Source organism: Diadema antillarum, unplaced genomic scaffold (genome assembly GCF_040938485.1).
Source record: "Diadema antillarum isolate AM-2024a unplaced genomic scaffold, OU_Dant_1.0 seq00000160_RagTag, whole genome shotgun sequence".
Lineage (NCBI taxonomy): Eukaryota > Metazoa > Echinodermata > Echinoidea > Diadematoida > Diadematidae > Diadema > Diadema antillarum.
In genome coordinates this window covers 845555-871985 of record NW_027271231.1, presented here as the reverse complement: position 1 = coordinate 871985, position 26431 = coordinate 845555, and the positions used below count along the sequence as shown (strand labels likewise).

Genomic DNA, 26431 nt, shown 5'->3' with positions numbered 1-26431 from the left:
AATATATATATTGACATCAAATCTTGCACATTAATAGACGTGGCTGGTGTTGGGTAGCACCCCTTTAATCATCGAGCTTTCGGGCGAAAAGCCCTTCTTCAGGATTGTGTTGGTGCTGAGTGTGGTCTTGTAGTGTTGTCTGTGTGAAGATTGTGCTACCCAACACCAGCCACGTCTATTAATGTGCAAGATTTGATGTCAATAGATTTACTGTTCTTGCACCGCCCGCCATGTTGTGGTTAAGTCTTTTGATGCCAGTATATAATATATATATATATATATATATATATATATATATATTATATATATATATATATATATATATATATACTATTATGTATGTTCTGTTCAGTGAAAAAAGCAATCAAAACGACTCTATATTAAACGTGTATACATGTTTACCAAAACTGGTTATCTGACTCTGAGAAAAAAAAAAAGGACTTGCGTTTAAACGCAAAGTTGCATGAGATTTGGAGGACTTGCGTTTGATTTTTGGAGTTGCATTTAAACGCAAAGTTTCTAGCAACGGGGTCCTACGCCTGAGTTTGATAACAATACAATGTGAATTGAAAGGAAGGAAAAAGAACAAGAAACACGGGAAATTTACATTGGTAAGAATTTGTGAATTTCAGTTGAACTTGTTTTTTTCCTAAACAACGCTAATCAATCAAAAAGCACTTGCGTGCAAAGAATTAAGTTTCTCTTATAAGCAAGGCACACTATAATTGGGATTATTGAAGCTTCGACTGAGTATCAAGGCTTTGCTTTACGAAACAGACTATCAGCAGCGACCACCAGAACACAATGGAATGAATTTGAAAGGAAGTTTATTTACTTTACTCTTTAAGAGTTGAAATCAACATGATATGAAGAAAGTGCAATGTTTACCGCATACCATTTAGGGAGCTCTTTTAAGAGCATGTATTACAAATTCACGTATAATTCATACAAGTCACTAGTTACAAGAGTCTATAATCGTGGTGATGTAATTTCCTTATGCTTTCATTCACTCGTAAACAACACTTTTTTTTGGGTGAACTTAGTCTGAAATCGATGGATTTACCGCTTGAGAAACTTACGTACAAATATGAAGTAGTATGATATAATCAAATTTAAGTTTGTTTCACACCACGCAACCTGCATATTTGCGCAGTTTGATTAGAAATATCAGCTTACAGCTGAAAATACTAAAACATTGGGTTACACTTTGTTTCTCCGAAGGTTCATTAATCCGAAAACAAATTAAGGTTACTAGTATTCCGAATGTTCATTAGTAGGCATCATTTTGTTTGTTTGTGTGTGTGTGTGTGTGTGTGTGTGTGTGTGTGTGTGTGTTCGGATTTCGGAACTTTATTTCATTTTCGAGTTAATGAACAGTAGAAATACCATGTTTTCCACTTTCGGATTGATACACAAAGATAAAAAGAGGCGATTATGTCATGACATACAGACACTCAGATATAGTCATTGAATCTTTGGGTTCTTGTTGGGACCTCCATGATACTTAACAAGCTTGCTTTAAAGTAGGTTCCATTGCATTCCTCTTTATCATTCTCTTACTTTGATTGAAACTGACACATCGACCGCAATGTATAATACGCTTGTATTTTTTTTTCTCGCATATCCAAGCTGGGCATTATGTATTATCACAATTTGTTATGTTTCATGTATTTTTCATCGAGAAATACGAATATAGAATTGAAATTGAAAGTGAAATTGAAACAATTCATTTGCAATGTATTTGTTACGGGCATCCTAAAGATTCGACTACATTCCCGGGAAGACAGAGTTCACCAAGAAGTTTACGAACTAGTCGATATCCTTTCAAAGATGCTAAGGCTCGTCAAATTTCTCTAAAAGCCTTGCCACATAGATGCATACACATGGAAGAAAAAACTCATTCTTTTAAAAGTGCTGGAAAATCTATTCCTCCGTAACTTTCTTTAAACCTCGATGTGAATCCAAATAATAACTAAGTGCATTATGAAAGAAGAATAATTTCAGGAAGCACTCTTATATCTACACTAAATACAATGAAAATTCCTTCACAATATTTGAATCTACACAATGAGGATTTTTTTTTTTTTTTGCACATGAACTTTACAAGATCTTCACCCGGAGAAATCAAAGAGATGATTGTGCATGATATCACCTAAAATGAACCATAATTACTCTTGTACAAAATTGCGAAATTCCCAATGACTTTGTCCAGGACTAAAACAAATGACACTTATCAAACCGGGTATTATGATTACTTAAAAGTATACGCGTTGCCCATATAGGAATGAACATGAACACTAAACGGTGAAATAAAATGCATATGTATCAAAAATTGATAATCAATGTTATCTGTCGCCTAGAATTTCATTCGAATTGAAATTCAAGCCCAGAGCCCGTCATTTTCTCGGCGTAGAGTTCGTCAAACCGTCGGCTCTGGTCTTCCGTGAAGTAATTTTTCCAGTCGCCCACAACGCCTGTCAAAACAAAACAAAAAGTATTATGAGGAGTTATCAATAATCAGACAATGACAGCAGATATTTTTGATAAAGCGATATCTTGACTGAGAGACAGAAGCCTTATCAACTCCCTGCGTTAATGCGAGAATAGTTTCATGAAGTTGGATTATGTAAACTCTTGAATATCATGACGCAACACTTCACATCAATATCAACGTGAAAATGTCACCTTCTTACGTCAACAACACTCTTCTCTCCGAAGACCTGCTTTATTAAGATTGTAGTGGCGAAGCCAGAAAAACATAATACTATGATAATGGTCGCTTTGCTTTGCTAGTCCGATTCGTTGTGGCAACATACACTGAAAAAAGTCCTGTGGTAAATATGAAACATCGAGCTGGTGTTAAATTTTCGGTGCTCATTTGTGGTGTTAGATCAACACCTTCGGGTGTCACTTCAAAATATGAAGTTGTTTTTTGAATAGTTTCTTAGTTACCATGGTTACTCTTTTTCTTGTTGATTTTCAATTTCAACAAGACGATCAAGAATTTTCCAATAAAGTACGTGTACTTGATTTCTGAAAAAAAAATGGTGTGAACACATTAACACCACAGTAACACCAGTTGATGTGGTCTCCTATTGACCTGGGCGGGTATTATACCATTGACATTAACACCAACAATATCAAATCAACACCATATAGTGTCATTGTTGAATTAACACCAGCGCAGTGTCAAAAATATCACCCGCTGCAGTGTCAAAGTAACACCATAAAGTACCAGGTGAACACTTTTCAACACCATCACAACATACTTTCTACACCTGTGGGTGTGGTCCTCTATTGACACTTGATCGGTGTGAGATTTAACACCCGTGGTGTTAAATCTAACACCGATGTTTTTGCAGTGTACGTATACGTCACCAAACAAGATTAGAAAGTCGTATTGTTGAAGGCTATGTCCATTTTCATGGTAATCTTTCTTCATTACCGTTTTGATATACTTCTGCTCGTGCCCACACACACACGAAAACACACAAACACACACACACACATAACTACATACACATACAAGGATTTAAAACAAGTAACGCTTTCGTGAATTGCCATTTGTGACGTCATATTCTGCCTCCAGAACATTGAATTCACATGGGTGGTAGTAATGACATCACAAAGTATTCCATTAATACCTTTCCGCATGAAGGACGACGAACTCTTCTTTTCCGGCTCCTTCTGAGCACGACCCACTTTGGGCTGGAAAAAGTCTGGGTTCGCACTTTTACTTTTCTTCATCGCGCCAAAAGTGGAGGCCTCCACAATGCGATCGATGACGTCATCAGAGAGGGATTTGCCAATGAAGCGCGCCACTTGTTCAACTGTTCCACGGAGGTCCTAGAATAGACAATAGGATTATTAGAAAACAGTATAGTCTCTGCGTGCTTATTCCGTATTTGGTATCGTCGACACCTAACAACGCCGTAGAGATAAAAAAAAAACCCACGAAGACTTTAGTTATACCTAGTTTATTTGTACAGACACTTTTGTTGCGTATTTTGTATTTTTTTCAACGAGTATAACAGTGCTTGGGAGATCCAATTCCAGTAGCGAAGAGCAGTACAGTGAAGTGCAAGCTTTATTCATTTTGATACTCTTTTCAGGGCATTAAATGCTTGTTTGTGTTATGCCATAGGCCCTATTGAGTTATTGAAATATCTTTTTCTGCAACTTGCTCTAGGTTTTAATGCCATTCTGCTCCACGCACGTATATGACCGGTATGACAGTTTTAACGTTTGTGTCTTTTGGCGGGGAGGGAGTTGCGTAGGTGGGTGTTTGACGTGCTTATCTACATAATATTGAAGCCTGTAGTTGTAAAGGAAAGGAAAACTACAAATTTGAAGTCTTTAAAAACGAATACCTTCTTCATGTCTTCGTACTTGAGGAAGAGCACGTTGGGGTGGTTGCGTCTCTCCCACCATGGGAGCACGTTATCAAACCATGAACCTTGGGGAGCTTAGAAAAATAAAACCAACAGCAAAATTAATGGGTTTTAAATTATTGTACAACTCACGAGGAGTTTCTGTCATTCCCTATTTGAATTTCTGACAATTTTTCTTTTCGACAGTTTGTCTGTCATTACTCTTTTTTTTTTCAAATCAAATTCAAATCCAACTTTATTTCAATATCACATTTTCTTTTGTTGATACAAGTTCAAGGAAAATAAAATATACAATGTAATACAACAATATATGAACATATACATGTGAAGCTATTTGTTCAAAATAATTGTGTCATATCACAGCATTGATGCATGCATGAACGTTAAATGAACATTTATGACTGCCTAATAGTGTAATAATATCATAGGACAAAAGGTTTATTCTTCATCTGGACTTACTTGCAAGCTAAGCATGCAGCTGTGGAGGCAGCCCTGGCCACTCTCAAAAAAAGAAAATCAACGTTATAAATGGAGAAATAGGAACATGACGTACAAGTTCGTGGCTTTATGGCTTAACGCATGTTTCAGATTAAAGGAGCTCTTCACTGATAATGAGACAATTTGCCTGAAAAAGTCAAATAATCACTGAAGTTTTCTCAGTCACTGATATTCAAACAGCATTATGATGATAGGGTGGTGTTATAGATGAAGTGACAATTCTTCGTAGTCCGTGCAAATACATGTTTGGATTCTAAACCATTACAATCATGACAATGAATGTCTATATAACACTCCTCTTCGCTTTGAAGTCATGCTCGGCGCCGCTCTAGCTCCAAGACGAAATTCGGTTAAGAAGAAATTGTTTCACATTTCATCAAAAATTGCAAGCTATATTTCAACACAAAATATGAATGAGATAGTAGAATTTATCTACAAAAATGAAGGAAAGAATTCAATGATATCGATAAGCATTTCCGTAATGTGCGAATCGACATAAAACGAAAATTATGTCCTCTCAAGTAAGATAATATCACTCCTTGATACCCACATTCGTGCATGTTAGTTTTCTAACTTTTATTCTGCCATATTTGATCTGAGTGTTCCGTGCTTTTCTACTTTTTGCTGAAACGTTTATGTTTTTTTTGCGGTTTTGTTTTTGTTTTCTTTTGTTTTTTTAACAGTGCATTCGGATTCGCTGCTCCTATTTAAAGCACGCATATTCACTGCTGCTAGGACATTGAAAGAGAGAGCGAACTGCAGCAGGGGAAGTATTTTCTGCTGTGGGTGCGGTAGTCCTGATATTAGCACTGATCCGCTTTTTTGGGCGTATAACTTCTCAGCAGCAGTGCCGAGCATAACAAGGACACGGCACACCGAGCTCGAGAACGGCAACGGTCCAGTCGTTTTTTCCCTGCGATGCGCCAAAAGGAACCATGTCTCGTTCTGTTACAACATCACTTCCCCGCTAATAATTTTGTTTGTACAAAGCAAATCTGCAAGTGTTGATGTTGTTGCTCTTGATTTTGACATAATAATAAAGTTTTGGGTGATTTTGCACCGAGTAATTGATTTGTGACAACAGAACCAGACATTGCTCCTTTATAGGCACACCATAGCAAAAAGAAACCGGACCGTTGCCGTCACCGTACTCAGTGTGCCGAGGCTTTTTTACCGACTGACGGAGAGCAGAAGTTTATTATCCATCTGTAACACCTGCCTGATGATACTGTGACTAATCTATTTTTCTCCCCACGTTTATCCTAACCTCTTTCAGAGATGAATTCTTCGAAAAAGACCTCCCAAGAGTCGTAGGATGGAAGACTGCGTACCAAACGACAATAGTGAAAGACAGACACGGCGGTATCCTTGGGGTTTCGCGCCACGTAGATGACCTTGGCTTTGGGTTCGTCCTTTCGGATGTCCTCGGGTAGCCATGACAACCGGCAATGCGACTTCAAGATACGTGGAGATGGCATCTCGCTCACTACGTCTGCCATCGTTGGAGCTTTGCTGCGCTGGTATTAAACGGTGTTATGATTGAAAGAGCGCATGTCCCGCATATACATTGAACACTACCTCGTTCGGTTTCAATTGACACATGTACGTATCATCATGATAATATTGACAAGAATTAACTCTACTTTACACAGATCTGTGAAGGCCATTTTCGGTAAGGAAATAAATAACTTTGCTAGAAATTATGGAGAATTTTCCCCAAATTATCTAATAGTTATAGAAATAAAGAAACTCAAGCAATTTTCCCTTGAACCATCGTGCCAGCATATGATAGATGTTCAATTTAAACTTAATTCAAATTCAAATCTAAATCTATTTCATTTTATCAACAGAACACAAATGTAACGTGGAATGCAAATGAAATGTCGATACAGTGAAATTGATTGACACGTATCATCAAAGACAATATTATTATACTTGCCATAACAAGGAAAGCAAATTTCCTGGTGAAGACATTTTCAATGAAAAATGGATGGACCTACAGAGAAGCAGCGCGAGCAATGCGCGGGTTGACTACATGATTATCAACAGCTGCATTTACCATCCTTACCATCATAATGACCATTAAATTCAGTCGACATATTGTTATTGCCATTCAAATACTTTCGTTTGCGTTCAACATTCACGGCAAAAAAAGAGTGTTTACTTTTTTTTTTCTTGCTTTATTTCCCTGTCTCCTTGACAATGGAATCTCTGCTGGAAAGAACACAGTGTTTCACAATGTGAAACACAATGTGTAACGCAGTGTGAACACACCATCATGTTACATTCGAGGGTTTCAACACTATGAACATATTGTAAATCACCGATTGACAGTGTGAAATAAAACATGTGAACACACTGTGAAAACCACACCACAGTGTGAAATCATCCATTCACATTGTTAAATTCGAGCGTTTTCACATCACCGACAATTTGTGAACACTGCATGTGAACAGTCTTTGGGATGCCTCGTCTCCAGTTTTTCCAATATATTTCTCAATATTTTGTCTTAAATCAAAGTATTTATTCTTGAGAGCACCGTTACAAACTTTTCTGTAAACAAAAATATGAAAAAAAATAAATTCCCGGTATTAAGTACTCACATCGGTATAATTAAAGATATCGACCATATCTAAAAAGGGTACCATCTGAATTATATGGTCCTCGTCCAATTTGGATACATCCCCCTCATGATGAGTTAGCAGTACTATGTGCTGCATCCATGTGGTACCTGATTGGGCAAAGAAAGATGAAAGCTTTGGTTAGATTTTCGCTTTGATCTAATAATGATAGAATACAGAGGAAATATAATGATTTTATCATCTCCTATACATGTAGTACGTTTTGCGTCGAATATAAGGGAAATGTTTACATAAAACACAAAATGAAAGAACTTTGAGCCCGGACTTTGAGCTAACAAATATGCTCATTCGTTTCTGGTCAGTTTTCCCTTTGTTTGTTTTCATATATATATATATATATATATATATATATATATAGAGAGAGAGAGAGAGAGAGAGAGAGAGAGAGAGAAGGGGTCTCGACCATTTACAGCACCTGTGTAGCTCCTTCATTATTTATATTCAGTGCAGTGTGAGAAGAAGAGCATTCATTAGCTGCGTCCACGAGAGCTCTTCTTCGCACACACGCACACACACTATATATATATGTATATTTATTTATTTATTTATTTATTGTTTATGTTAAGTGTTGATGTGAATATAATTACGTATGCATTCATGAAGTATATACCGAGCCGCCATATTGTGCCACACGTGGACAGGAAGATTGTCGTATAACTCTGATGCCGCTATGACAATTACTAATTACTTCTCTTTCCTAAGCCGATATACTAAGTATTTTCGTATATCATAACGCGTCTTAAAGCAATCACAAAGGCGCGATTAAGACAGGACGATTTAGAAACATTTATCAAAACTTGCTTACCCGACTTTGGATAGGTGACGAGAAAGACATCATCTGGCCGCACTTTGAAGTTCTCCAAAGCCTTTAAGGCGCGAGGGGGCGAGATGTTTGGCATAACTACACCACGATATTCGTGGCATATTTCTTTTACACACAATGGAACTTCGAAGGAAAAGATGGGTTCGTCACTTTCGGGAATTCCCTCTGAGTAAAATTGGAAAAAGGGATAAAATGTTATGACATGTGGATATGGAACAGACAAGGAAAAATCATCATAAGCTGGGAGAGAAAAAAAAAGGAAAGAAATACTACACTAGAAGCATAATGTCTACAAATTTCAAAAACTATATCTAAGAAAGCACAGAAGACACAAAAGAAATATTTTATAGTCACCTCTGGAAGTTGAAGTTGTCATTGTAGCCGTAAAATGAGAAGCAGCGATGGAATAAGCTGAGATTCCGCCGACAATCTCTGCAACAGATTATTGCCTCTTCGCAAAACCGTACAGGTCATGATTTTGTAGGGCCACTGGCGACGGTATGAACGTGACAAAGGCAAACCCCTATCTAAACAAGAGTTCTCATTTTTTTTTCCGATTTTACTTTGTCAACAGCCAGTGGGCAAAATGCCCAAAGTCCACTGTCTTTGTGAGCTACCTCCTGCTTGTTTGTTTGTTCATTTTCCATCTGAGAAGTTGGCTGGATAGCCCATATTCAGCTACGTTAAGCTGGTCTTCCATGGGGTCCAGTTGGATGTGAGGTGGGACCACTTTACCGGGTTAAACACCCTGCTCTTTACGATGAATGAATGAAGCGGGATCTTTTACGTGCATGAGATGTGACTCTCTCATACACGGGACTTCCATTTTATGTCCTATTCGAGGGACAGAGTGTTATGCCTCTTGCTAGAGGGGACGGTATGCTTACATACAACATTGCTCAGTCCAGACTCTGGTTCGAACCTGGGCCGTGGGATCGTGAGGCAGACGCGGTACCGACTGAGCCAACTCACCGCCCTACACTGCGTCTGCGTGTTTCTATTCCACTAATGCAGTGCGATGAATAACCAGTTACCATTGCATGTATGTATATATGTATATATATATATATATATATATATATATATATATATATACTAGTATATGAATACATAATATATATATATATATATATATATATATATATATATATATATATATGTATATGTATATGCATATAATACTATGTATATAAAGCTGTAGATGATGCATGTTTTGTTCGGTGAAAAAAGCAATTAAAACGACTCATTAGTAAACGTTTATATACAAGTATATCAAAACCAGGTTTATCTGACTCTGAGAAAAAAAAAAGAAACGGCCTTTCATGGAGTAGGTGTATACAGGTATATATACAATATATGATAGTCATAATGAGAGTGATAACATTCCTTCCCTTCTGGTCACTACCGTTAACAGGGAGATTCGCTGAAAATTGAAACTAATGGGGAAACTTTCTAAACGATGACAGCATCACTTCTTGTAATTTGAGTTTGTCATACTGTGAAATAAAGGCAATGTAAAACCTTGAAATTTCATAATTTCTTCATCTTGATTGTGTCATAAATGTTCTAAATTCCAGACCAGTTATGCATTAGTCTGAATCCTATAACAGTGAAAATTTGATTAAAATCAGATGAGATTAAGAAAGGTTATGAATTTGTGAAGTTTTGCTAAGTATCAAGGCTTTGCTTTAAGAACTGAATATCAGCAGCGATCATCAAAGAATGCAATGGAATGAGTTTTCAATGAAGTTTATTCAGTTCACTCTTTTAATGTTGAAGTCAGCATATGCAGAAAGTGACATGTTACTGAATGCACAAATTCAAGTATAACTCATACAAGTGACTGGTTACAAGAGTCTAAAGTTGTGATGTAATTTTCATTATGTTTTCATTCAATCATAAACAACAGATTTATTATGAAATAAAATCGGAAGGATTTGTCGCGTAAAAAAAAAAACGCATAAAGAAATATCAAGTAGTATGATATAATCAAATTAAGTTTGTCTCACTTTGTGGAATCTGCACATTTGAGCAGTTTGACTAGAAACAATTTTCAGTTGAAAATACCCTAAAACATTGGGTTACAGTTCGTTTAACTGAGCGTTCGGTATTCCGAGGGTTCGTTAAAGGGGATGGCTAGTAACTGATCAGTGGGAATCAGTGGGAATGCTGGGGGATGGTTGTTCCAATTCTTGTGGGATTCATTTAAGACTAAATTATACATCTATTGTTGTGTGAAAAGTATTTGCTTCAGAATGGTCTCATATTCAAGTCATGTGCAGTTTAATGGTTCCAGGCTAGCATGCCTGTACAGTGACGGGGCATTTAACTGCACATTACTTGAATATGAGACCGTTTTGAAGCAAATAATTTTCACACAACAATAGATATATAATGTACCCTAACATGAATCCCACAAGAATTGGAACAATCATCCCCCAGCATTCCCACTGATTCCCACTGATCAGTTACTAGCCATCCCCTTTAATTCAAAAACAAAATAAGGTTACTATCAATCCGAAAGTTATTTACAAGGCATCATTTTGTGTGTATGTGTATGTGTGTGTGTGTGTGTGTGTGTGTGTGCGTGTGCGTGTGTGTGGGTGTGTTCTCGTTTTCTAAACTTTTTTTGGGGTTAATAAACAGTAGGAATACATTTTTCCCCATTTTCAGATTGAAACACAAACTCAAAAAGAGGCGATTATGTCATGACGGACAGAAACTCAGATAGTAGTTATTGAATCTTTAGATACAGCAACTCATTGCTTCTTTTGGACACAGCCCAAAAAAGCAGACCCCTCATGTACACATGTAATCATCATGTCACAAATTTCTCATCATTTATTGTTACGACTAAGCGCACAATATGAAACGTTGTTCGTATGTGATAATTATACAGGTATAGTAATCATGAAAATATAATTTGACAGTCTATGCAGTGTATAGCCCTACAGTTGTTTCGGGTCCGTGAACAAAGGAAGTTTTTTTCATATATTATCAATAAAATGTAGAAAATATTACTTATGCAGTCTCACTAAGTTTAGAAATTCTCTCCAGTAAGAAATGATAACTTAGATATCAATAATACCATTATATTTCACGGATTGTCGCACATTCATTATACATTAGACATACCTTTCCCTTGAACTTGTATAAAAAATGGTGCTATTGGAAAAATCTATCATTTAAATCAAATCGTTCAATCAAAAATATCGGGAAATTGGCATATTTTTGTTGTTGCTTTACTTGTTTTGTTTTTTCCAAACCGAGGAAAAATACACGGCTTATACATTAATGTATGGCGCACTAGGTGGGTATGCTTTTTTCTTTTCAAGGCCGCATACTTCTAGAATAACACCTTGCACATATTACTTTCATTATTTTACCTTCTTTCTGTTTTTCTTGCCGCATCACAGTTGGCTGGTATGTAGGAATTGTTAATAAATGTCTTTCATTTCCGACACTTCCGTGTATTTTCAATGGAAGCCGTAATGTCATGTCGCATTCACATTATTACACCTCTGTCAGTACTGCTATCAGAGAAACTGCTAATTTGTTCCTTGTTTAGTATGGTTAGTTTATTTAATCACTTGTTCTCCTATGATCGTATTTAAGAAGAATCTTCTGTTCCCTGAGTACGCTTTTTGTTCTTTTTTAGTTTGTTCTTTAGCTGTACCGGTGTTCCTCTTCCTATTGTCCACACCAGGTGTCTGTTTGGACTTACATTCAAAAAGCTTGCTTTTAAGTAAGTTCCATCGCATTCCTCTTTATCATTCTTTTACTTTGATTGAAACTGACACATCAACCGCTATGTAATATGTTTGCATTTTTTCTCGCATATCCAAGCTGGTCTTTATGTGTTATCATATTTGTTTTTAACATTTCATGTACTTTCATCGAGAAATACGAAAATAAAATTGAAATCAAAATTGAAGCAATTATTCTGCAATGAATTTTGTTACGGGCATCCTAAGGAGTCGAATAGATTCCCTGGAAAAGAGATCTCACCAAAAAAGTTCACGAACTTAACAATGTCCATTTAAGACACTAAGGCTCGTCAAATTTTTCTAAAAGCCTTGCCACATAGATGCATACACATGGAAAAAATAACTCATTCTTTTATAAGTGCTGGAAAAATACGAATTTCATAATTTCAACCTATTGGTCTGTAACTTTATTTAAATCAGGATGTAAATCCAAATAATAACCAGCTGCGTTTTGAAAGATGGATAATTTCAGGAAGCACTCTTATATCTACACTATATGCAATGACGCAAAATTCTTTCACAATATTTGAATCTAGACAATGAGGCCTTTTTTTTTTTGCACATGAACCTTATAAGATGTTTACCTGGAGAAAACAAAGAGATGATTGTGCATGATATTACCTAAAATAAAATGAACCATAATCACTCTTCTACAAAATTGCGAAATTCCCAATGATTTCATCCGGGACTAAAACAAATGACACTTATCAAACTGGGTATTATGATTAGTCAAAAGTATAGGCGTTGCCCATATAGGAATGAACATGAACACTAAACGGTGAAATAAAATGCATATGTATCAAAATTGATAATTTATGTTATCTGTCGCCTAGAATTTCATTCGAATTGAAATTCAAGCCCAGAGCCCGTCATTTTCTCGGCGTAGAGTTCGTCAAACCGTCGGTTCTGGTCTTCCGTGAAGTAATTTTTCCAGTCGCCTACAACACCTGTCAAAAAAAATACCATAAGGTGTTATCAGTAATCAGACAATGAGAGCAGATATCATCGATGAAGAGATGTCTTGACTGAGAGACAGAAGTCCCATCAACTCCCTGTGTTAATGCGAGACCAGTTTTATGAAGGTGCATTATGTAAACTCTTGAATGTTATGACGCAACACTTCACATCAATATCAACGTTTAAATGTCACCTCCTTATGTCAACAACGCTCTTCTCTCCGAGGACCTGCTTTATTATCAAAGATTGTAGTAGAGAAGCCAGAAACACGTAATGCAAACTAATATAATGGTCGCTTTGCTTTGGTAGCCCGATTCTTTTTTAGCAGCATACGTGGGGCCTACGTCACAAAACAAGATAAGAGAGTCATTGTTGAAGGCTGTGTCCATTTTCATTCTATTCTTTCTTCGTTGTCATTTTGATATACTTATACGCGCGCCCACACACACATACGTACACTCACGCACGCACACACACACACACACACACACACACACACACATATATATATATATATATATATATATATATATATATATATATATGTATATATATATATATATACAAGGAATTAAAATCAGTAACGTTTTAGTGCCGTGAATCGCTAATTGTGACATCACATTCTGCCTCTGTATAGAGTATTGAATGTCATGGTTGGTAGTGATGACACAAAGAGTTCCATTAATACCTTTCCGCATAAAGGAGGACGAAGTCTTGCTTTCCGGCTCTTTCTGACTTGGGTCAAGTTCGGCCTTCAAGAAATCCGGGTTTGCACTTTTGCTTTTCTTCATCGCGCCAAAAGTGGAAGCCTCAACAATGCGATCGATGACGTCATCAGAGAGGGATTTGCCTATGAAGCGGGCCACTTGTTCAACTGTTCCACGGAGGTTCTAGAACAGACAATAGGATTATTAGCTTACATTGTAGTCTGTGCGTGCTTATTTCGTGCTTGGTACATCGCGACACCGAACTACGTCAGAGAGAGAGAGAGAGAGAGAGAGAGTCAGACAGAACACGTAGATTTTTATCTAAACCTAGTTTATTTGTACAGACAATTTTATGTATTGTGTATGGTATGTTTTAACGCATATAACAGTGCTTAAGAGATCTAGCGAAGAGCAATAAGTGCAAGCTTTATTTATTTTTATACACTTTTCAGAGCATCTAATGCATGTTTATTAGCCATATTAATTGAGATTTTGAAATAGCTTTTGCTCAACTTGCTCCGCACTGAATACTTAATTTTGGTATTATTTTGGTATGATTGTGGTATGACAGGGAGGGCCAAACGTTTTAACGTTTATGTATTGGGACGGGGGGGGGGAGTTGCCTGGTTGAGTGGTTGGCGTACATGTACATGTTCAGCCTATAATTGTAAGCTGTTTGTTTCCTTTGGAAATGAAAACTACAAATTTGAAGTCTTTTTCAATGACATACCTTCTTCATGTCTTCGTACTTCAGGAAGAGCACGTTGGGATGGTTGCGTCTCTCCCACAATGGGAGCACGTTCTCAAACCATGACCCTTGGGGAGCTTAGAAAAAGTACAAGCAATAGCAAAAGTAATAGGATTTTAATTGCAAAGCTCACAACAAGTTTCTATCATCTCCTATTTGAATTTCTGACAATTTTTCTTTTCAAATAAAGACAGAATAAACTGACCAGAAAGAATATAAATTATTAGTGGAAAAGTGAGCAAAGAAAATGGGATTCCATCGGGATTCGGACCCGAGACCTCCGGATTGCTAGACCGGTGCTCTACCGACTGAGCTATAGAAAGCCCTAGATCCCTCGCATTTATCCCCAAGTTGAATTATCCTTCGGGTTTATGCCAGGTTCAAGTGTGTGCGTGTGTGTCACACACAAACACACTGCTATAGCTTCTGACCACCCGAGCATTGAGAATTAAGGGTTTCTGGGACGAACACTGCACTAGGGCTTTTCTTTTCAACAGATTGTCTATTATTACTCTTTTTTTCGAATCAAATCAATTCCAATCAATTTTACTTCCAATATCACATTTTTTTCTTGTCGATGCAAGTTCAAGGAAAACAAAACGTAAAATGTATTACAATAGTATAATGAACATAATTATACACATGAAACTATTGATTTGTTCATAATTTGTCATATCACAGCATTGATGCATGCATGACTGTTAGATGAACACTTATGATTGCCTGATACACGTGTTATGTTGTAATGTAGTAATAAAGGTTAATTCTTCATTTGGACTTAGGCCTACTTGTAAGCTAAGCAAGCATTCTATGGAAGCGTCACTGGCCACTCTCACAAATCAACGTTAATGGAGAAATAGGAACATGACGCACAAATTCGTGGCTCTATGGCTCATGTTTCAGATAAAAGAACCCCTCTTAAATCATGTAAATAATGAGACGATTTGCCTGAAAAGCCAAATAATGAAGTTTGCTCAATCACCTCTATTAATTAAAGGGGCATTCCAGACGATTTTCATAATTTTACATCATGTAGTACATAAATCGACCGCTCCATGGATAGATTCGTGGAATTTGTTGTGGTCCTTGAGCAGAGAAACAATGCTTTGAAAAATCTAAAACAATTACACTGAACAATAATGATGACGACATTGGAGACTCATATGTTTCAGAAATGTAGCAGTGTAATTGCCATTACAATACTGATCGCTTGCAAGTTCACCTGTGTATAATCTATGCATACCTTCTTCTTTTGTTCTGCTACCTTGAGTCCTTACTCATGCATTCTTATGGTGAGGCTGCCATGTCATCATCCTTGTCCATTGCAATTTGTTATGAATTTTGAAAACATTCTTATTCCTCGTCGCAATCACTATAAATTCTGAAACTCTGTATTCAGTATAGCTAATTTATAGTTGTTCAAATGTAAAAATCTGAAAATCATCTGGAGGTCTCCTCTACACAGCACTGCGATAGTAGGGAGATACTATAGATGGAGTAACAACTCTTCGTAATCCGTGCAAACGCTTGTTTGGATTCTAACGCATTACAATGGGTGGCTAACATTCTTCTTTGCTTTGAAGTCATGTTCTTAGCTCCAAGACGAAATTCTGGGACAAAGAAAAAGGTTTGCATTTCATGAGATATTACAGGCTCTTTTTTAGCACAAAATTTGAATTAGAAAGTAGAAGTTATCTACAAAATAAAAGAAATTAAGGAAAGAACTCAAAGATACCAATAAGCATTTCTGCAATGTGCAAATCAATATTGAATGAGAATTAGGTGCCCTCACCTAAAATAATATATCACTCCTTGATATTCTCATTTGCGCATGTCGGGTTTCTATCTTCTATTCAGCCAGACTTTGATCTTTGTGTTCCACCGTGTATTTCTACTCTTTTTGTTTTTTGTTTTTTGGCTGAAATGTGTGTTTGGTTTTGTTGTTGTTGTTGTTGTTTTTTTTTTGTTGTTGTTGTTTACTGTGCACTCGGATTCACTGCTTCAATTCATAGCACACCCACATTCACTGCTGCCAGCTCATTGAAAGAGAGAGCAAACCACAGCAAGGGAGGTCTTGTCCGCTGTGTGAGTGCTAGCGTTATAGTCCTGATGCAGTGCACTCCCGTTATGACGAACACGGTTATAACGAAATTCCGGTTACAACGAAGTAAAAAAAAAATCAGGCCGCAACATTATCCCCTCTATGTATTTTTATTGTTTATTTGTTCGGTTGTTTCGATGTAACGAAAGAGAACAGCCGGTCCCGAGGACTTCGTTATAACGGGAGTCTACTGTTACTGATGAGCTCTTTGGGGCGTATAACTTCAACTCTTAGCGATGCCGAGCATGACTGAAGGCCTCCTCGGCATACCGAGCACGGTAATGGCAACGGTCCGGTTTTTTGCTACTTATGGTGATCCAAAATTATCCATGGCTGATTTCCGTTACAATACCACATCCCGCATATGATTTTATTACAAAAGTTTTCAAGTGGTAATTTCGCTGTTCTTGATTTTGACATAAGAATAATGTTTTGGGTGATTTTGTACTGGGTACTGATTTTTTTTCCCTTTTTTAACAGAACCAGACATGGTTCCTTTAGCAAAGACAAAAACAACAACAAACAAACAGACAAACAAACAAAAAGATCCGTTGCCGTTACCGAATTCGGTGTTCCGAGGCCTTTTATACGGACTGAGTGAGAGCAGAAGCTCAGTTTCTATCTGTAACACTTCCCTGATGGTACCATGGCAACTCTATTTCCTCCCACGTCCCTCCTAACCTCTGTCAGCGATGAATTCCTCGAAAAATACATCCCAAGAGTTGTACGATGGAAGATGGTCTACAAAATGACAGAAGTGAAAGACAGACACGGCGGTGTCCTTGGGGTTTCTCGCCACGTAGATGACCTTGGCTTTGGGTTCGTCTGTTCGGATGTCTTCGGGTAGCCATGACAACCGGCAATGCGACTTCAAGATACGTGGGGACGGCATCTCGCTTGCTACGTCCGCCAACGGCGGAGCATTCCTGGGCTGGTGTTAAACGGTATATGAGTTTTGATTGAAAGAGTGCATGTCAGCATACATTTCAATTCAATTCAAATTCAAATGAAATTTTATTTCCAATAACTCATGTTTGTTCTCGTATATACAAAATTCGATGAAAACAAAACGTACAATGTATTTCAACAAAAAATGCATATTATGGAACTAATTGTTCAAAATGATTCCCCCCCCCCCCCGACGTTTCGCGTGATTATTCCGCAACGCGTGATGCTCTCGCCGCGACATTTTATGACTTTTTTATTTCAAGTATTGCGCAACTTTTGAGACCAAATTTGTTGTAGATTACATTGGCCTTACCTTTGTGCAAATTTTCGCGAAGCCCCCCCCCCCCCCCCCCCTCCGGTGGTTTCAAGTCCCTCAAAAAACCCGGTAGGATTAGGGTTAATGGAAAAGAGGGACCCACGTGAAAGACAAGCTTGTAGAGATGTGGGCCACTCAATACATTGAACTTAATACAATAGAATAAATGTATTGGAAAGGTACGGAAACACACACGCACACACTCGCGCACACACAATATTATTGTTAAGGATATCGAAAAGAATATGTTCACAAAAAATAGAAGTCTTGGAGCTTTAGAAGTCACCTCGCTCGGTTTCGAGTGACATGATAATGTTGACAAGAAGTGATTCCTCTTTACACAGACCTGTGAATCCAAGGCCAGCTTTACCAGGAAAGAAATAACCCAGCTAGAAATCATAGAGAATTTCCCCAAATCATCCTAAAGTTGAAGAAATATTCATCTCATACGTTAACTCCATTGGCTAGCAAGTCAAGGCTAGAATATCTTTCAAGCTTCTCGTACTGGTCTGCAAAGTAGTCAAGAACAGACCTTCAGAGTACATAGGGGAATGTCTGGAAGACCTGCTTGTTTTGAAATCCCTATGTATGCACTGGACTTGAACTGTCGCTGCTTGGTAATTTGAATATATTTTAACTCCTGTGCCGGCCAGGGATAAAATTTCATTGAGCTTTGTATCCAGTGCAAAATGCGCTCATTAAATATCAACTATTATCATTATTATCATTATCATTATTGTTATCATTATTATTATCATCATTATTATTATTATCATTATCATTTTCATTATCATTATTATTATTATTATTATCATTATCATCATCTAAGGACCTCAAACAGTTTTCTTTGAACCATCATGACAGCGGATGATAAAGGTTCAGCTCAAACTTGATTCAGATTTCATTTTGTCAACAGAAAACAAATTTAACAAGATATTCAAATGAAATGTCGATACAGTGAAATCAATTAGTATACAAAGGAAAGCACATCCCTGGCTAAGGTATTTTCAATGAAAAATGGAGGGACTTATTAAGAAGCAGCGCGCATAACGTGCGGATTGACTGTATAGTATTACGCAATCATCATTAACAGCACCATAAAGCATCCTTATACCACCATCATGACCATTTCAATCAATGCATTGTTGTTGTCATTCAAATACTTTCATTTGTAAGTAACATTCCAAAATGAAAATCCACAAATAAAACAAAATAAAAAAGCACTTTTTTTTCTTCTCCGTCCCCGTCTCCTTGACAATGGAATCTTACGTATATTATGACCCGTTTCCAGTTTTTGCAATATGCGTAATATCCCTTTTTTAATCAGACTATCCATTGTTTATAGCAGTGCGATATACATTATTTTTTTATATGAAACTCGAAGAGAGAAAATGCAACGGAAAGTCAAATTCACTGTATTGAGTGTACTCACGTCAGTATAATTATGGATATCAACCATCTCTAAAAAGGGAACCTTCGTAATTATATGGCCCCCGTCCAACTTAGACACGTCCCCCTCATGAAGAGTTAGCAGCACTATTTGCTGCATCCACGTGGTACCTAATCGGGCAAAGAGCAATGAAAGCTTTAGTTAGATTTCCTTTTGCTTCTAACCATATACAGAAGATGAATAAATGTAGCACAGATATAGGTTGAGAGAGGTCAGAGCCGCCATATTATGCGTTTTATATACATTAGTAATTATGAAAACATTAATCATAGATTCATTTACATAAACGCCTTACAAATTATATGAACACGTATATACATATAATTTGCATGTATATGTCAACATTTTCACATAAACACTTACGCAATCTATGTGTATATTTCATTTCATTTCATTTCCGACGAAAGTACACAATATGACGTCTGCATAATATAGACAAAGTAAAGTACAATGCGACTGTTGCATATTAAAATGAGATTTAAATGCACGTCATTTGTTTCCTACGAGACAACACATACTTTAGGTGAAGAAATGCACGGACAAATTATAACAGAATCGAAACAAAGAAAAAAAAGTCGGAAATGGAGGGGATTGCTACAAAGCCTAGCTTGTAGAATGCAGCCCCCTCGTGAGTAGTAAATTGTAGTAATGATCAAACGAAACGATAAGACATATTCCTCGGGGAAACAGAACGTAAAACAAATACGCACACAAACGCGCACACAGACAGAAACAAAGCAGCTCTCTTATACGCGAGGAAAGAATAAACAGGAAGTCAAAGGTCAGATGAATGGTCATCAGGGATGACAGTGCGAATTTTCACAATGATATCATTGTGAAAATTCGCACTGTCATCCCTGATGAAGAGGAAGGATCCTCGAAAATTCGGATTATTCATTAAAATCAAGATTGGCAATTAATGCATTCCTCTTTTGTGACATTGTTATTGCTATTTCTAGTACTGCCAATACGTGGAGCAACTACAATGTTTGTATATATATATATATATATATATATATATATATATTATATATATGTATATATATATATATATATATATATGTATATGTATATATATGTATACATATATATATATATATATACATATATATATGATAACAGAGAGAAATGGATTGACTGACAGAGAGATAATAGTTGTAACGCTAAATATTACTAAGGCGAAGTAGGTTTGTGTCCACCTGAGTTATGCTGATCGACTAATGTAGTCTGATTACAGGCCGATCGCTCAACCCTATGATGTGATGAGCGATACGGCATATTGCGCCATATGAGAAAAGGTATATATTTCTGATGCAGCGAACAATTACCAATAACTACTCTTTCCGAAACCTATATGCTATTTTTGATATCGTATAATATTGTATAATATTGTCACAAGAGGGCTTTAATCTATCGCAAAATGTTTATCAAACTTACCCGACTTTGGAAAAGTGACGACAAAGATATCATCTGGCCGCACTTTGAAGTTTTCCAGGGCCTTTAAGGCGCGAGGGGGCATGACGTTTGGCATAACCACACCGCGATATTCGTGGCATGTCTCTTTTACACACAAAGGCACTTCGAAGGAAAAGATGGGTTCATCACTTTCGAGAATTCCCTCTGAGTGAAAATGGAAATAGGAGTAAAATACTGTGACACATGCATATATGGAAAAAGACAAGAACAAAATTATCATATAAAGCGGGAAGAAAGAAAAAAAAAGATATTTATAGTGAAGGTATAGTAAAAGATATATTATTAGAAAACACAGAAGGCAAAAAAGAAATATTTCGTTGTCACCTCGGTTGCTTGTAGTTGCCATTGTAGCTGGTATAATGAGAAGCCGCGATTCAGTAAGTTGTAACTCTCCTGTACCGTATCTGTGACACCTATTAATTATTGCCTCCTCGCGAAACTGTGAAGGTCACGTGTAGGGCCACTGACGACAGTATGAATGAATTGAACAAAGGTGAATCCTGCATTTAAACACGAGATTTCTAAGCAAACAATCTCTCGTCATTTTGCAAACAGCCTATAGAAAGAAATTCCCAAAGTCCACTGGCTGTTAAGTTGTGAGCTACCACCTGAGTATTTCTTTTCCACCATGACGCCGTGCAGGGTGCTGTTCGTTATTCCGAAGGTTCGTTATTCCGAAGGTTCGTTAATCCGAATCACACAAATTCCCTATACCTAGAGGTTCGTTAATACGAAAATAAAAAAGGGTTCGTTAATCCGAACATTTGTGGCGTTATTCCGAAGGTTCGCTATTCCGAAGATTTGTGAATCCGAAAATGAAATTCGGAATAACAAACCTTCGGAACAGCGAATCTTCGGAGTGAAGAGCCTTCGGAATAACGAACCTTCGGAATAACGAGCTGTAACCGCAGTGCAATGGACTACCGCAGACCTCCGTTACCTCAGTGACTTGGATATTGAGAGAGGGTGTATACTTGAAAACGTATCGTGTAATATGTACTATATAGGGTTATCTATCTTTTTATTTATTTATTTCATTTTCAATTTCAATTATTTATTTTCTTATTAATTTCTTATTTCATTTTTCGACTAAAACATATAGACATCACTTTTGTGTAACAGAAAATAACGTGCATGAAACTACGAAAGATAAAAGAGTGCACAGTAATTGTAGAACCTTGCCATAATTATACATTGTCATAAAACTCAAGTTATAGCAGGGAAGAACACAATATGCAAAATTCGAAAAATGCAGACACATGCTCTCTCTCTCTCTCTCTCTCTCTCTCTCTCTCTATATATATATATATATATATATATATACATATATATATATATGTGTGTGTGTATATATATATATATATATATATATATATACAGAGAAATCTACAAGTTATATATCATATTCTACAAGTTCTGTCTTTTTATTGGGTCTCTCCATTTTTCGCACTTTAAGCAAGGTTATACATGTACTTCATTCGACCACTTCTGTTTCTTTTTTTACTACAAAGTATAATTACTATAAGGTTCTCAATTATTGTAGTCTTTTCATTACACTATGTTCTGTTTACCTTATTCTCTGTTATCAAATGGTAAATCAACATTCTAAATGTTGTCACTCCTCGAACCTTTTGTGTAAATGTTAAATTTAACACAAAAAAAGAAATGTTGTATTAACTGTTTCTGAAATGGTAGTTCAATATTTTGAGTGTTGAATTTAAATTTCACAAAAGGTTGGAGAAGACAAGATTGCAATAATGTTGATTTTTGTTTTCAGAGCGCATATTATGTGTATACAATTTTGTGTGTGTGTTTTCATGTGTGGATAAAAAACACCAATAAACAAGGCGTGCATAGACATGTTCTAAATTTTGTTATGCAACTCTGAAAAAGAAAAAGCCTTACGTACACAGTGCACTGAGGTACCACGAGCAACTTCCAGGCATACGTATTTCTATTACATCATAATTATACAGAGCACTGAACTACCACCTCTGTTACCTCACTTACTTGGCTACTGAGCCAGGTGTTACTGATGGGAGCTTTTGCATTGTTAGAATTGAAATTCAACGATGTGGTGGACACTTCGTGTGGAACATTTGGAAAATATTGAATCAAGACCGTTCGATACGTTGGTGACTTATCAACGCTGCATAACAACAAACAAGAACCCCAAACACACTAAATTCTGTCTCTTTTTTCGCGAGTAAATCCTTGAGAATAGTTTTCTACTCGTTTTATCAGGAAAGGGCTGTCATCTCGTCAAACATCATCAGGTATGTTTTATTGTGACGGCCCTTCCAACGTTGACCATGTCATGAAAGTGAAAATGCAACAGTTTACTGTATTTTGTTTTTAAATGATGTCTCGATTTTGTTTGAAAACTTGATCTACCTTTGAAAATGATATTCAAGCGAAATCATACTTGAAATCGGTGTTATTGTAATTCCATTTGTACAATGTATTCTTGAAGAAGAAAAAAGAAATGTAGCAGGAACAAATTGAAATTGAAAATCAAGAAAGAAAAATTAACTTACTTTTTATAAAAGGACCGACCCCGGTAACCTCAAGCGGGGGTTCGTTCGAACCCCCGCCTCCCCCCCCCCCCCATACACGTAGGTACTTGGTAGGGGGGCTGGTGTCTCTTATTTTTACTACCACTATTATCACACTACTTAAGTTCCCACTGCAAAGTAAAAACCAGAGTTCACACGCAATGTGGAACATGTGAATAAGATTCAAGAGGTAGAGTAAATACACACCATATGACTATCTGAATATAGGTTATTGAGAAAAGTTTGTTTTTAAGTTCTGTTTTTCGTTTGGCTTATCTACTACATCTTTTGACGACAGCAATAATAATGTAATGATATATCTCCCCATCAGAGTAGCTTCTGCAGTGTTGTCACTGTTGTTCTGGAGGTGCTTATCTACTACACCTTTTATGGATAGCAATAATAATGTAGTCATATATTTACCCACTAGGGCAGCTTATCCAGTGTTGTCACTGTTGTTTTAGAGAACCCTTATCGTCACTATTATCATTATCATTATTCTGTGTTTTATTTGATAACATTTATTTGATCGGTTTTTTGTTTTGTTTCAATCGGTTCCCCCAGTCATACCATGGTCTAAAGATCTGTATTTCATAATTCCCCTAATCTGATTTTTCATGGGACCTGCAGCTGTACGAGCTTGCTTTTACGCAGGCCCCATCATATTTCTCGCATTATGACCATAGCTCAACTCTAATGTATACAGACCTTTGTGTTTAGAACGATACCAACTATTGTACATTCTGGTGAAGTTTCATCTAATTTAGGTCTTGTACAATTTTTATTACTGTATAATTATATTTTTTCTGTGCAATTTGGGTGAAATGTGAAAATAAATTGAAATTGAAATTGAAAATTATCTGAGCAATGCAAATCCGGGCCAAGAGGGCCATGGCATAAAGAGCTTGGTGGGATTCGTACCTTCGACCTCTGTTGAAAGTCAAGAGTCTTATTATTTTATCTGTACTATAAACAACACTGTCCCATTACTGCAGCCGACTGTTATAATTGGTTTCAAACAACATTGTTACCAGTAATTAAAGGGATAGTATAGTGTTGATGGAGGTGAGGATTGGGCTTTTCACTTTTTGAGAGATATCAAGAAACCACTTGTGAAATTGTACAAAGCATATAATTCTATAAAGAGGAATTCAAAGTTTATTTGATGAAAATCGGTTTTTGAATGGCTGGGACATCCAAAAACAAAATAAAACAAAGCGATCGTAATAAAAGGTGGGTCCCACCTTTTATTAGGGTTGCTCTGTTTTTGGTATCTCAGCCATTTAAAAACCAATTTTCATCAAACAAACATCGAATTTCTCTTGGAATTACATGCCCTTTCTTATTTCATTAGAGGTTTCATTATTTCACCCAAAATTCTAGAAACCTGAAGTTAGGTCTCAACCATAATTACACGATTTCTTCAACAGTAGGGTATACCACGCTTGCGAAGCACGTGTACTTACCCGATTACTGACACAATAGGAACTGGCTCGGTGATAAAAGAAATATATGAAATAAAAACACACAAGGAGATACTGATATTGTTGCATAATTTGTCTGGGGCGTCTTTGAAGGTATTGTTTACCATTGGGATGATTTTGAAAATGTTCGAATTGTCACATTTGATGTTTAATAACTGTAGGTCTGAAAACAAAACATCCTCCCATATAAAAATTTCGCAATAAAGCCTAAAATAAAAGGAGATATCACTTTTTTTTTCTCAATAAATCATAACTGTAGACTTGCATACTTGCATACTTAAAAATGATTATTATTGATTACACTGATTAACATTAATTTTTTACATTGGTTGTTTCTATTCCTAAGTAATGTTTTAGAATAATTTTTTGAAGCACTAAAGCTGGGTTTTTGTGTTGTCTACAAATAGTAAATATGCCTTTAAAAATCTTCGCAATACCATCTAGCAATCTGGAATCTGCTCCCAGCCCTCTAAAGAAAAAAATTATTAGCAAAGTGCAATTACGATCACGGTGTTAATGTATGAATCATATTCTTGTTTGGTTTTTTTCGGCACCTGATCCATGTAATCTTATGATTCTACTTTGTAAAATCGTGTACGTGATGGGAAATGCTTTTCATCTATTTGAAATAGCAATTAGAGTCACCATTAGAATTTGATAAAATGGCGAATGGATGCATTTTTATCTGTTGAAAAGTGGCCTGCTGAATATGTAGCATATTTTGTGTCAACTCTATAGGCCCCGTCATTTACCCAATACATATACCACGAAAAGAAGAAGAGGAATGAGGAGTAAAGTAAGAAGGAGAAGACGAAAAAGAAGACGAAAAAGAAGACAAAAAAGAAGAAGGAGAAGAAGAAGAAGAAGAAGAAGAAGAAGGAGAAGAAGGAAGAGAGGAAGAACAGTAAGAAGAAGAAAAAAACAAGAAGAAAATCATTTCAAAAGAAACAATTTTGCAGATCACCAACACTCAGCCGGATAAAATAACCTATAATTTCTAGTGCTATAGTACATCATTCTATCTTTGTAATGAGACCCTTCGCAATTGAATTTCATCTCATGTGTACAAATTGATTGTTTGGGGATAAAATGTCATTTCACACGCATTGATAGACTACCAATACCTTTGTGATTACCAATCAAGATTAGGTCTATATTTATATCTACGATGATTTGATATATTCTGAATTGCCATTGCAACTTCCAGGTCACCTCGAGACAGACATGTCTCACTGGGTGAACGTAACGAGTCCGACACCTACGAGCCATACCGGCCGAGAGTTATACAGCCCACGAGCTTTACACCAGGCAAACAAGGCCCACGAGTTCGTTCCTAGGCAAAAAAAAAAAAAAGGGGGGGGGAAGGCCCATGAGTCCGACACTAGGCATATAATACCCACGAGACCGACATTACATCACAGGGCATTTTCTAATGAACGCATTGTCTGTCTTGTGACCCTTTTTTGGCCTAGTGTCGGACTCGTGGGCCTTGTTTGCCTACTGTCAGACTCAACCAACCATCCGTATGACTTGTGGGTGTCGGGTTCTTGGGATGACCCCGTGTCCAT

At 36.7% G+C, this 26431-nt stretch overlaps 1 protein-coding gene across 1 annotated transcript; it reads right to left on the bottom strand.

Annotated features, from left to right (window-relative positions):
- Positions 1–2364: 2364 nt before the first annotated feature.
- Positions 2365–26431, bottom strand: LOC139727937 (uncharacterized). Its single transcript, XM_071638910.1, has 13 exons — positions 26365–26431; positions 20786–20968; positions 19313–19458; positions 17316–17565; positions 14516–14610; positions 13767–13968; positions 12970–13068; positions 8337–8519; positions 7493–7620; positions 6157–6406; positions 4371–4465; positions 3645–3846; positions 2365–2474 (listed from the first exon to the last, which is right to left on the bottom strand). The coding sequence occupies exons 1-13, from the start codon at positions 26429–26431 to the stop codon at positions 2365–2367; spliced, it is 2010 nt and encodes a 669-aa protein (XP_071495011.1).